The sequence below is a fragment of the Lagenorhynchus albirostris genome, chromosome 1 (assembly GCF_949774975.1).
Source record: "Lagenorhynchus albirostris chromosome 1, mLagAlb1.1, whole genome shotgun sequence".
Lineage (NCBI taxonomy): Eukaryota > Metazoa > Chordata > Mammalia > Artiodactyla > Delphinidae > Lagenorhynchus > Lagenorhynchus albirostris.
Window position 1 is genome coordinate 134,923,588 of NC_083095.1, and position 12,228 is coordinate 134,935,815.

General features: G+C 42.5%; 1 protein-coding gene across 2 annotated transcripts; it reads right to left on the reverse strand.

Annotated features, from left to right (window-relative positions):
* Positions 1 to 1,425: 1,425 nt before the first annotated feature.
* PSMA4 (proteasome 20S subunit alpha 4) lies at positions 1,426 to 8,577 on the reverse strand. 2 transcript variants are annotated; one of them, XM_060155042.1, is made up of 9 exons: positions 8,451 to 8,572; positions 6,939 to 6,965; positions 6,671 to 6,713; positions 6,226 to 6,388; positions 4,824 to 4,901; positions 4,411 to 4,499; positions 3,817 to 3,947; positions 2,953 to 3,076; positions 1,426 to 1,832 (listed from the first exon to the last, which is right to left on the reverse strand). In XM_060155042.1, the coding sequence occupies exons 2-9, from the start codon at positions 6,939 to 6,941 to the stop codon at positions 1,678 to 1,680; spliced, it is 786 nt and encodes a 261-aa protein (XP_060011025.1). In that variant the 5' UTR covers positions 6,942 to 6,965; positions 8,451 to 8,572; the 3' UTR covers positions 1,426 to 1,677. The 2 variants fall into 2 exon arrangements, with proteins under 2 accessions (XP_060011025.1, XP_060011034.1); XM_060155051.1 differs by lacking the exon at positions 2,953 to 3,076 and having other exon boundaries at positions 1,672 to 1,832; positions 8,451 to 8,577.
* Positions 8,578 to 12,228: the final 3,651 nt, after the last annotated feature.

A 12,228-nucleotide genomic window follows, 5' to 3' on the forward strand; every position in this document is an offset into this window, starting at 1 on the left:
GCTCTATGCCAAGATTTTTATTCAGGAGGCCTGGGATGGGACGCTAGAATTTGCATTTCTAGCAAACACTCAGGTGACGCTCCACAGACCACGCTTTTAAGTAGCACTGCCCTACAGCACTTCCATCAGAGGATTCTATTCTAAGTGACAGCATCCTAAGCAAAGCTCAGCGGTGGAGCTCCCTTTGGCCAAACTGAACTATTCTCATCTTTTGGTTCTTTTTCCTCTGTAGCCTTAGTTTCTCTTGCATAACCTTTCACATTGCTTGGGCTGCCGACTGGGAGAGCTGGTCCTAATGCAGGACCTTCAGTATTCTTTCCTCATATCCACACATCATGTCTGGCTTGGCTCAGCCCACACGTTCATTCTCAAACCCATCCCTGCAGACAGACATGATAATCTGGCCAGACTGAGTGATGTGCTCACCTTTGTGAAAGGCGTGGGATTATCTGATTGACAGACCTACCAGGACCACCTGGAGTAGAGGGGCAGAAAACCAGAGTGGAAAACCCGTAGCTTACAGGAATGATGAGCTCAAGGCAGTGGTCACCTCTCGGGGGTAGAGGGAAACAGAGAAGAATGAGACCTGAAAGGGACACACAGGCGGCTTCAAAAGTACTGATTAATTTGTTTCTGAAGCTCGGTAGTGGATACACAGGGCTTTCATTTTAATTCTACCTTTCGCGTTTTACTATGTTTGCAAGTATGTATGTGTACACACACACACACGACTTTTAAGTCCAGTATGAACACCCATCAATATCAAAGGTTGGCGAACGACTCTTATTTCACTAGATAGGCTTCGGATAGGGTAATATCAGACAAGACCTAGGAGAAGGACAGCTCTCCGTTTTGCTCAAATTGGGCTACAGGTTCTCCAAGATGGTAGGGGAACAAAGAATAGAAAATCTTCACTGCACAGTTCCCACCTTTCTTTTCTTATGATGTTTACATTTCTGTCCATTTTAACATCTTATTTAAAAGTAACTGGGACTTCCCTGGTGGCGCAGTGGTTAAGAATCCGCCTGCCAATGCAGGGGACATGGGTTCAATCCCTGGTCCAAGAAGATCCGACATGCCGCGGAGCAACTAAGTCTGTGCGCCACAACTACTGAGCCTGTGCTCTAGAGCCCACGAGCCACAACTACTGAGCCCATGTGCCACAACTACTGAAGCCTGTGGCCTAGGGCCCATGCTCTGCAACAAGAGAAGCCACCGCAATGAGAAGTCCATGCACCGCAATGAAGAGTAGCCCCCGCTCGGCGCCAACGAGAGAAAGCCCATGTGCAGCAATGAAGACGCAACGCAGCCAAAAAAAAAGTAACTGCAAGAGTAGCCACAGTACACATAAAGTGTGAAAAGACCACAGCCCTATTAATCCTGGTATCTTTAACAGTTACTGCTAGAGAATGTTTTCCTTCACCATTTCCATTCTTTCCAAGTTTTATTCAAAAAAAAAAAGAGGGGGAGGGTGATTAAGATGTCCATAAAGAGTAATCATCATTACAATATTCACCTGGACAGCAATAACAAGGACCCAATTCAGTTGGTACCATCCTATTTTCCCACTAGACAAGTTAAAAAAAAAAGTCAAAGCTTTCTCAATGTGGAAGAATAGGACAGCTTTTACACTGAAATGGTGCCCCAAATGAGTTATAAAATCCGTGATTTTGTCTTCTATTTATCCTTTTCTTTCTGTTCTTTTTCTTTCTTCTCACGCTCAGCTTTCGCTTCTTCTTCCTCATGTTTTTTGATCAACTGTTCCACTTCCTTTTGTTTGAGAACTCTGATGACTGTCTTTCCATTCTCTCTTGTTAGTGTGGCGATTTCCACTGGAAGCAAACACACACACTTGTAATACAGGCAGCCATACTTAGCCAAAACCCTTAATAAGCAACCACAGTTTAATCTCTTCACACCGTTTGAGCCTTAGTACACCACTTTTCCAAGTTTTCTGCTGAATATAATTCATGGATACTTTCATGGAAACAAAATACCTTCAATACTGTAATGTTTTTATGAATATTTTTACTTTAATATCATCTTTATCTTCATCCATACTAACTTTCTGAGCTGCTGTTCTGTTACTTTTGTGGAAAAAGTACCACCAGCCAATTGCTCCAGCTGGCCTGACCAGAAAGAGCCAGTTTCCTCGTTAGAACCTCTGAAGGCTCAGCCAAAATCTTTAACCAGTACTTACACTTATTTTTCATGAACTTTTCAAATCTCTTTTCAAAACAAAGGCACGAAAAGCAGCTCCCATGACTATGGATGAGAAAAGCAGACTAATGCCAAAAGGAGGAGAAATTTTGAGAAGGGAAAATTGAGTAGTGCCTCCTTGAAATTAGGTAGAAGTAGACAAGAGGACAATCTGCAAGTAAATGGCATTTTTTAAAGCAACACCAGGAGCTAAGTTATCCTAAACTAAATCAATACGTTAATTTACCACAATTTTTGAAAAACATTACTTACAAATATTGTTTTATATGGTCATGTAACTTTAGTTAAATAAAGCATTTACAATTGCAAACATGGGCTTAACGTAAGAGATCAGTAGATTCAGAAGAACAGAGGGTACAACTCATGCAAATGTTGTATCTCTGGTAAAGGACACCAAACATATATAACCATATAATTACTTTCATTTTCTTTATCATATGTACACATGAGCACAGATATCATTGTCAAGAAGTCGATAAGATAAAATAGCACGGATCAGATTTAACTATGAATATTGAGAACATTCAGGCTCAAGTACTTAAGCCTGTTATGTAGTGTGGGACGGTGGCTCCAGAACTTGTCAGTGTTGACCTTGGTCAAGTCTTAGGAAATAGCTGTAAGGTCACCTAACTTCTAAGGCTGCTGTTTCAGTGCACTATGATAACATGTTAAAGGCCTACTCTATCAATTCCCTCACTAAGCAAACAAATTAGAGGAGTGGACATAAATTACCTTTTTCAGCAGAGAGCTTACTAACATCCATGGTCTTATTTAGGACTTTGATAGCTAAAGCAAGAGCTGACTTCAAAGTCATTTCTCCTTCTTTGTAATCTTGTTTTAACATTGACACAGCTGCCTATAAAACATAAGGAAGAATCAACATAGAGAACTTCCTTTAAATTTTTGCGATTTTTAGGAACATGAATAATGCCTGAATTATTATTGGCATTATAACCAACATAAACAATTTTTTTAACATCTTTATTGGGGTATAATTGCTTTACAATGGTGTGTTAGTTTCTGCTTTATAACAAAGTGAATCAGTTATACATATACATATGTTCCCATATCTCTTCCCTCTTGCATCTCCCTCCCTCCCACCCTCCCTATCCCACCCCTCCAGGCGGTCACAAAGCACCAAGCCGATATCCCTGTGCCATGTGGCTGCCTCCCACTAGCTATCTACCTTACGTTTGTTAGTGTGTATACAACATAAACAATTTTAATGGCAGGGAGGGCTGACATGGGATAGGGGTGCAAAGGAGGGATGTTGATGATCTATGAATGAATCCCAGGTATCCATGACAGAATTCAGGGCGTCTGTGAACTAGTATGTGGGAGACGGGGGAACTAGATCTTATTTTCACAACTTCTAACTGAAAATTAGCACTTCCTTTCATTATTACTGTAGGCAGTAAACCCTAGTAGTATTAGTAGTACCTGTGACTTCATCACCAATAGAAATCACAGATACTTTCATATCACATTAAGGCTGTTGCAGCTACCTTAAAATGCTGTTTACACTCATCACTACTTTAAAACTACGGCAGCTACTAGACCCTTTGCTACATTCTATAGCAACACAAAAATACTCACAGCGCTATTATTTCCAATGCATGTAGCTTTCCATCCTCCATAATTTCCGCTAGGGTCACTCTGATAGAGCTGAAAGCCATAGTGCTTATCCCAGCCAATGTAAAGCAATGAAACACCAAAGGGACGTTTTCCTTTAACAGAGAAAAAAAAAGCTAAACATACCAACAATCTAAATTTAGTGTCACTATGGTTACTTGAGCTCAGTGGCTAACCCCTCTTCTGTGAAGTTAAGCATTCATAAACTGTTCCGTGTTCTGGCCACCACAGATAAGCTCCATCAAAAATTCCACTTTTGTTTCTAGGATTTGGATGCAGCCAGGAGAGGGAATAAAGACAAAGAGGACCAGTGCTAAATTTCATCATTATGTAAAAAGCAATTTGTTTCCTGATTTGAAAATGTTATTTTGGCCTTTCAATAGTCTATTAATAAAATGTTCGATAGTCTACATAGTGGAAGCCAGTTAGTTCATGAAGTGAGAATGGATGAAAAGTGTCTACTTATTTCATTTTCAATTTCATTTTACCATCTCAAAAAGGTTATTACTCATAAAACGTTTTATCTTTTGGGAATAAAATTTCCAAAAGTTTCAGTACCTCCAAACTGCGTATAAGCTTGTTTGATATCACACAGTGCTGTGACCAACTGCTCACAAGGAATTGGCTCCTGATACTGCAATAAATACCTAGGATAAAGAAACTGGCATATGAATGGTTTTCTCTAAAACACTCTATATACACACTCTAAGCAAAATACCCTCTGAAAAGAAATCTCTGTCATGGGGTCAACATAATAGTCACTTATAAATAATCTAAAGGGGGAGAGTAGAGGGCATGGCAACATCTTAAAAATCATACAGTAACTAATATTTTGCGAGTTTGGTTAAAGAAAAAAACACTGTAATTTGCAATTAATAGGTTTTTAATGACTTTAATCTTTACAAAAATGAGTTCTTAGAAACATCGAAACTAATTTTACATATCATCAGTTATAGTATTTACGACCATACCTTTGAGCAATGAGCCTCAGTTCATTAGTCAGAACATTAGCATCAGAAGTTATGCCTGCCACACTGCAGGCCATATCCCTTGAGGAAAAGAAAGACATTTATCTGTAAGCAGAGAAGATGTTTACCAGGGGTATTTTACAAGTTTTAGAAAGTACTAAGCTCTATTAGAAATTCACCATGCTTCCTCTCAGCTGCTACAACCCTTCAGACAAAACTTATGTTTGTTTTATCTTTGTAGGAAACTTTCAACTTGATGTCATTCAACACGTAAGATAAACAAATGCACACTTAAGTTCTTCACAAGAGACGTATTTACCATCACCACCCTGTGAACAGGGCAAGAGAATAAACACTAGGAAGCTAGGGTAAATCCCAAGAAGATTCAACCACAAAGAAGAAAAAGGTTTTGCCAGACAGGAAGACAGACTACCCCATGCTCTTGGGTAGTAAGCACTCTCACCTCCTAAGGCCTAACTTGATGGGGGTGAGGGTAAGGGGACCCGAAGGGCGGGATATTTTATGAGCCTGCCTAGGAAGCTCAGGGCTAGGCTTACAGGGAGGGTGCATTTCCTTTCTCTACTCCCCATTCCCTGAAAGCTGCCCCGGCTCTCCTACAGCTTCGACACCCTCTGGCACTGTGCCTAATCAAGCCTGCAAGCTGCTGAGGGGCCCAATAGTGACTGTGGAGGGATGACACTTTCTTGGGTGAGTGTATCAGAAAGGCCCTATAACCAGAATTCGCCGGGCTCACCACTGAAGGGGAAGTCTCCAATGAGCAAATCCAGCTCTCTGCTAGCTGCAAAGCCCTGAACACCCAACTGTAACAGAAACTTCACTAAGTGTACAGAAAAGTCTAAACTTTTCCCAGACCTTCAGGAGGCCTATTCTTTGGTAAGATTCAGTATAATTCAAAATAATTCCTGAGTAACCATTATAAACAATACCTTGAGGGCCTCCTATATGCCAAACACTGTGCTAGTTTATCTCATTCATTTTATTTTATTTCACTAAACTGCCACAACCACTCTAGTAGGCTCTGAAGCCCAGAGAAGTTAAACAATGGGTGTGAAGTCACAGCTTTCATATTCTTTCATATTCTTTGGTGAATATGAAAGTCCCAGTTACTTTCATATTCTTTGCATTGGTGGAGCCCAGATTTAACCCAAAGCTGTGTGACTACCAAGCCTCTTATCACTATACAACGCTGTTTCTCCACTAAGTACTTGACCCTGCACTTTTAAAGAATAACATATGGTCCTGGACCTCAAGGAAGTTTCAAGCAAATAAGTTAAAAGGAAAAAAATTCAGAAGTAAAAACGGAACAAACTGTTCAATTCTATCATGTCACATGGAATAGCCCTCCCAAAATATGATGAGATGTTTGCCCTAAGATTTCACTTACTCGTTCAGTTTATAAATTTTTTCAGAAAAAAAGACTTCATCAAGAAGCTTGTGGATGTTACGTCTCTCTGCTGCAAGCAGAACACCATCATTTGCTAAAATTCCCAAACAGGTGCCTGCATGTCCTATAGCTTCCATGGCATATTCAACTTGGTACAAGCGACCTACAAGACAAAAGCAGTGAGAAACCAAGACTCTCTTCCTTGTTCTTGCACCACTGGTTCAAGAGAAATCAGCAACAACACTGGAGGGCTACAGACGAGAGTCCTACTTTTACTCATAGTCCTGTGATGTACATAATCAACCTGGTGATCATTACTTCAAACTACAGAAAGGATGAACAACTGAGTCTTAAAAAAAGTTTGTAGATTCCCCACCCACCCCTAAAATTCAAATACTTAAAATTTTTCTTTTATTTGAGACAGGTCAAACAATTTATATTTTACCTTCTGGAGAAAATATAGTGGTCCTGGAGTCATATCTTCGAGACTGCAAAGGAAAAACATACAAATGATTCCTCCCCACTTTTAGTAAGCCAACTCCTGTAAACCCTCAAGTCATTTTACAGAACACATCCTGGTATACAAAATTCAGAGAGTGGGAGGAAACTGGTAAGGCATCATTCCATTTCAATTTTCTCATGCAAGTCTGTAAGCTGAGTACAAGCAATACAATTTATCAGGCAACAGCTAACTGGCATGTGTATTAACTCACCATGTCTTCTGAACTTTATGATAATTCCTGTAAAAAGAAAACAGGATAATTATTAAAATGAAACTTACAATTTAAAAAGCATTTCTTGACTTGAAAAAAAATGTTTTCTTCACTCTCTTCATTCAGCCAACATTTACGGTGCACCAGGCACTATGCCAAATGCTGGAATGCCAGCATGGGTAAGAGCAATCTCTTTCCTAAAGAGCGTACAGTCTGGTGGCCAGGTGAGGGAGAAGACACAGAAGGACACTTATAAAGCAATATGGTAACAGAGGCACTAAAGGTAGAGTGGGAAGAGGGTTGGAGAAAATCAAGAAAGTATTTTTTGCGAAACACATACAGAAAATGAGCCCAAATTAGAGATGGGAGAGGCAGAAATAAGGCTGAGAACATTTAGGTCTAAGAGGAAGAACAGGGGAAGAAAGAAGGGAAAGGCATTCCAGGCAGAGGAGAAAGCTTGGGCAAAAGGCACTGAGGCAGGATAGCTTAATGGGCGAGAGAAATTGCTGAAGTTAAAAAAGATATGAAAAAACTAAAGAACTAAGCAAGCATCCAGACCATGTAGAGTTTTGAATGCCAAGCTAAGAGGCTTAGGCTTTCTCCAGAGAATGATACGGGGTCCTGAACTATGAAAGGGAGGAGCGGGATGGTAATCTTTGGCATCTTTACTATTACTGCAAAAGACAACACTGGGGCTCAGCGTGATTTGGTGGAAAAGCCAAACTTCGGCCTCCAGAGCCAATTTTCCCAAATTCTAGAATATCGGTAATTAAAAATGTAAAGATAAGCAGGGATCAGATAAGCGGGTCCCGCTTATCTGATAAAGATATATCTGATAAAGATATCCTTAAAGATAAGCGGGTCCCGAAGGCCCGCGTGCCCAGGTAAAAACTATGAATGCTATCTCTTATGCAATGGGGCTCCAAAGAACGATGCTGGGCCAAAGAGCCACAGGAGCTGACCGGCATTTTAGAAAGATCGCTCTGGCTGGCGAAGAGTGGGGCAGGGTAACCAGCTATGCGGCTCCTGCAACACGCAGGTGAAAGGTAAGGCTGGCCCTGAGCAGAGCGCCAGGAGATCACAGAGAGGAGACCGCCGGGGCTTCTGATTCGCGAGAGAACACAACTTTCTCATCTCCACGCCAGACGCAGGACAACGGCCCGAGGCGAGTTCACCTGCACCTCCTTTCCCGCAGGTTCACTTTCACTACGGACTCTTAACAGTGACGGAGGCAGCCCTACAACTCTGTCCTGCCCACCGGCCCCGCGCCCGCCCCGCCGCCCGAGCGTCCCCAGCCCCGTGGTGCCTGCTCAGCGCAAAGAAGCCCGACGGCGGCCGTCCGGAGCCAGTCCCGCGGCCGGTCCATCACCAAGGAGCCGGTGCAGAGTCATCGTGTCCACGGTTTCTCGGCGGCCGCTGCAGGCCGGGACCAGCTCTGCCGCAACGCTCAGGATCCCCGCCCGCGGAGAGAGCGGCCAAGCTTCCGCGAGTGCGCAGGGGGCAAAGGCTCACCGAGGGGAGACGCTGAAGAGCCTACACGGAGCTCTTTCTCTGCGAGAGAAAACACACCACCACCGCCAGAGTATCCGCTGCTAATATGGCCCCCGCGCGTGCGCAGAGCCACCGGCGGGGGCGGGGCAGCCGAGGACGCGGAACTCCTTCTGGGGGGCGGAGCGAGCGCCGGGTGTCCTCGTGGGAGCCGCGGAGTTGAGGTTCGGAGGCACTGGCAGGGACCCTCAGCACGATGAGGGGGCACTAGAACACGGGCAGCGGGGCAGGAAGGCCCTGGCCAAGGAGGAAGTGGAATTATAGCTAATGTCCCTTTTCCACTGTTTGCGCTTTATTTTCACTTTCGATTTCTATTCAGCACTAAGTCATTGGCCCAGGAGAGCACTGGTGTGGGACCGCCTGTTAATTGCTTGCCTTTCCTGCCCTGTTCTCAAAACGGACCCAAGCACGTCAGACGTTACCCTTCACTCTGCCTTTCCTCACCATCTCCCTTCTTGAATCTGTCTTCCACTTTTATTGCTGATACATGCATTTTGGGGCATATAAAGCATATTATGAGGGGGTTTACACCTTTGGGAGAACTTTCACCCTAGTCTTCTCCTCTTGTCTTTTCACCTCGTTAGAAAGGATTCCCCTGACCAACCTAGTTAAAGCAATACCCTACCATCACCGTACACACACGTTATCTTTTATACAGAAATTGTCATGTTTATTTATGTGTTCATTATCCATCTCTCCTTTCCACTCTTTTTTTCATCTGGCTTCAGTCTCTGTGTAAACTATCTACTATTCATGTTTTAAGTTTCTCCGAGCTAGACGCTTGACTAGGTCTGAATTAATGTGTAGTCATTTGCTCATAGTCTCCTCGAAGAAGAGGTCCACAGGGTAGGGACTTTGTCCTCTTCATGTTGGGCAAAAACTTATTATTGACGGATCTGGGCTTTGAAAAGGAGGTAACCTGGGAACGAGTTGTGGTTTGAGGTCTCTCCTTTCATTTCTGCTTCCCAGGCACATAGGGAGGTGAGCCAAGGCAAAATGGTAAGGGCCACAGCCAGACAGGTGGTGTTCTGAAAGCATCCTTAGGTGGCAGTGTAACTTATGTAATCTCTCTGAGGATTCCTGCCACCTTAGTTCATTCTGACGAATTAAGCATTAAGAGTTTTAAATGAGAGGTAGAATTTATTAGGTCAAAAGAAGAGGGATCAGTTGAGATAAAAGAGCAGAAGTAAAAATGAGTTTAACAAGTTTGGGTGACAGAGTAGCTCAGTCTGGTCAGAGTGAAGAGACGTCAATAAAGGGAGGAAAAGAGGAAAGGCATTTTAGGCCAAACTGTAGAATGCCTTCAATGCCAGAATTTGTAGTAGTAGGTAGTGGGAAAAGAGGATTAAAGTGATGTTTTAGGATGATGAAGCCTCATGATCTCCCATCCCACATGTTCCTCCTACAATGTGGCATGGATGCTTCCCATTGAGAGGTTTTGTGTCCCTTTCCCCTGAATCTGGGTGGGCCTGTGACTGCAACGGAAGTAACATCATATGACTTCCAAATGCAGGTCATAAAAAATAAATTTCTGTCTTGTTCTCTTGGGAAGGTGTTTCTTGGAACCCTGGCACCATGCCATGAACGAGCAGAGACCAAATGGAGAGAGATTCCACCAACAGCCCGGCTGAGGTTCCAGCATGACTGGCCAGATTTGTGAGTGAGGATTCCTCTAGATGATCTTAGTCCCCCATCATTGAATCTCCCCCAGCATTGAGGTCTTCCCCACTGAGGCCCCAGGCATTGTGGAGCAGAGACAAGCTGTCCCAGGGCCTGTCTGAATTCGTGACCTGAAGAATCCATAAGATATAAAAAATTGAGCTTTCAATCTACTAAGTTTTTGGTTAAATTGTCACACAGCAATATATTGTAATGAGAGTTTTTATCTGGCCCTAATATGAAGGCTGTAAGGTGGAGAGATTAAGGATAATAACACCAGAAAGTAAAGTTCTGTTGCAGTCTAGAGGGATAAAAGCCCAGACAGAAAAAGATACTTGCAAGAGTAGAGTCTTTGCTGGAGGTATGGTATTGATTCCCAAATCTAGAACTGGTTTTCCTCCTCATTGGTGGAAAGAACCAAAGACCAGCACTTGTAGACGTGCGTTCATTCTAACAGTTCATCAGACGGTTCTCTATTAAGGCTGTGCTAGGGGCCTGGCACCAAGCTAGGTTCTGAAGATAATGAAATAAATATTATTCAATGTATGCCACCAAAGAGTTTATAAACTACATTGACCTGATTGATTGGAGATAAGCTAGGGCAAACACCAAATAGTAAAATAGCAATGCAAGGCAGCCCGTATTTAAATATCTGAAGAGTTGGTCAGCAATATTTGCATTAAGATAATTCAGTGGAAGAGAATCCATGTTAGCAGAAGGAGCAAGCAAGCAGGAAATCTGTAGAGTTTCATGGTATAAGAAAATGAACATTGGTCTGGGAGTGAAATGCAAGTTTTAGTTCATTTTTCTAGTCCCCAGTTTCCTGAATGGTCAAGGCAGATAAAAATCACAACCCCTTAAATTTGAGAAGCATAAGTGCTTTCCTGTGAATGATCTCATTTGATCCTCCTAACACAGGTGTGTATGTGAGCCCATAGAGAGGAGAGGAGGGGAGGGGAGAAAGGAGGAGAGGAGAAAGTGGTATGGGTCCCTGGCTCTCTTGGAGCAAATTGCTTTAACTTTTAAAGCATCTATTTCCTCATCTGAAAATGGGGATTAATCACAACAGTACTATTTACATTCCCACCAACAGTGCAGGAGGGATCCCTTTTCACCACACCCTTTCCAGCATTTATTGTTTCTAGATTTTTTGATGATGGTCATTCTGACTGGCGTGAGGTGATAACTCATTGTAGTTTTGATTTGCATTTCTCTAATAATTAGTGATGTTGAGCATCTTTTCATGTGCCTCTTGGCCATCTGTATGTCTTCCTTGGTGAAATGTCTATTTAGGCCTTCCGCCCATTTTTTAATTGGATTGTTTTTTTTTTTTTTATATTGAGCTCCGTGAGCTGTTTGTATATTTTGGAGATTAATCCTTTGTCTGTTGTTTCACTCGCAAATATTTTCTCCCATTCTGAGGGTTGTCTTTTTGGCTTGTTTATGGTTTCCTTTGCTGTGCAAAAGCTTTTAAGTTTACTTAAGTCCCATATATGCACTACCGAATGTAAAATAGTTAGCTAGTGGGAAGCAGCAGCATAGCACAGGGAGATCAGCTCAGCGCTTTGTGATGACCTAGAGGGGTGGGATAGGGAGGCTCAAGAGGGAGGGGATATGGGGACACATGTATGCATATGGTTGATTCACTTTGGTGTACAACAGAAACTAACAGTATTGTGAAGCAATTATACTCCAATAAAGATCTATTAAAAAATCATAACAATACTTTTCTCACGGTTTTTTTTGTGGAGATTAAATGAGACAATGCATGTGAAGTCCTGTGATATAATATGAAATATATGTTTGGTCTTTGTCCCAGGTTCTGGCACAAAGCTTCTAAAACTCTTGTCATTTCCTGAGTGGTGGGGGAGAGAGGAGCTTCTTTTTTATTCATAAGAAGGCCCTTTCAGCTACACATGAATTTATGCTAATGAAGTGAGTCTTGGAGGATGGGGGCTGATTATTAGAGGAACCAACCAAGTGACTAGAGGGCTGGAACTTTCAGCTTCACCCCCCACCTTCTGGGGAGGGGAGATGATTTGATCAACCAGTGGTCAATGATCTGATCAACCAAAGCCAACAT

Excerpts from the sequence above, each read along its gene's own strand:
- PSMA4 (XM_060155042.1), bottom strand. Across the intron at positions 6,389-6,670 it reads CACTATATTTTCTCCAGAAG|GTCGCTTGTACCAAGTTGAA; the intron begins GTAAAATATAAA and ends TTTGTCTTGTAG. Across the intron at positions 4,500-4,823 it reads CTGAGGCTCATTGCTCAAAG|GTATTTATTGCAGTATCAGG; the intron begins GTATGGTCGTAA and ends TCTTTATCCTAG.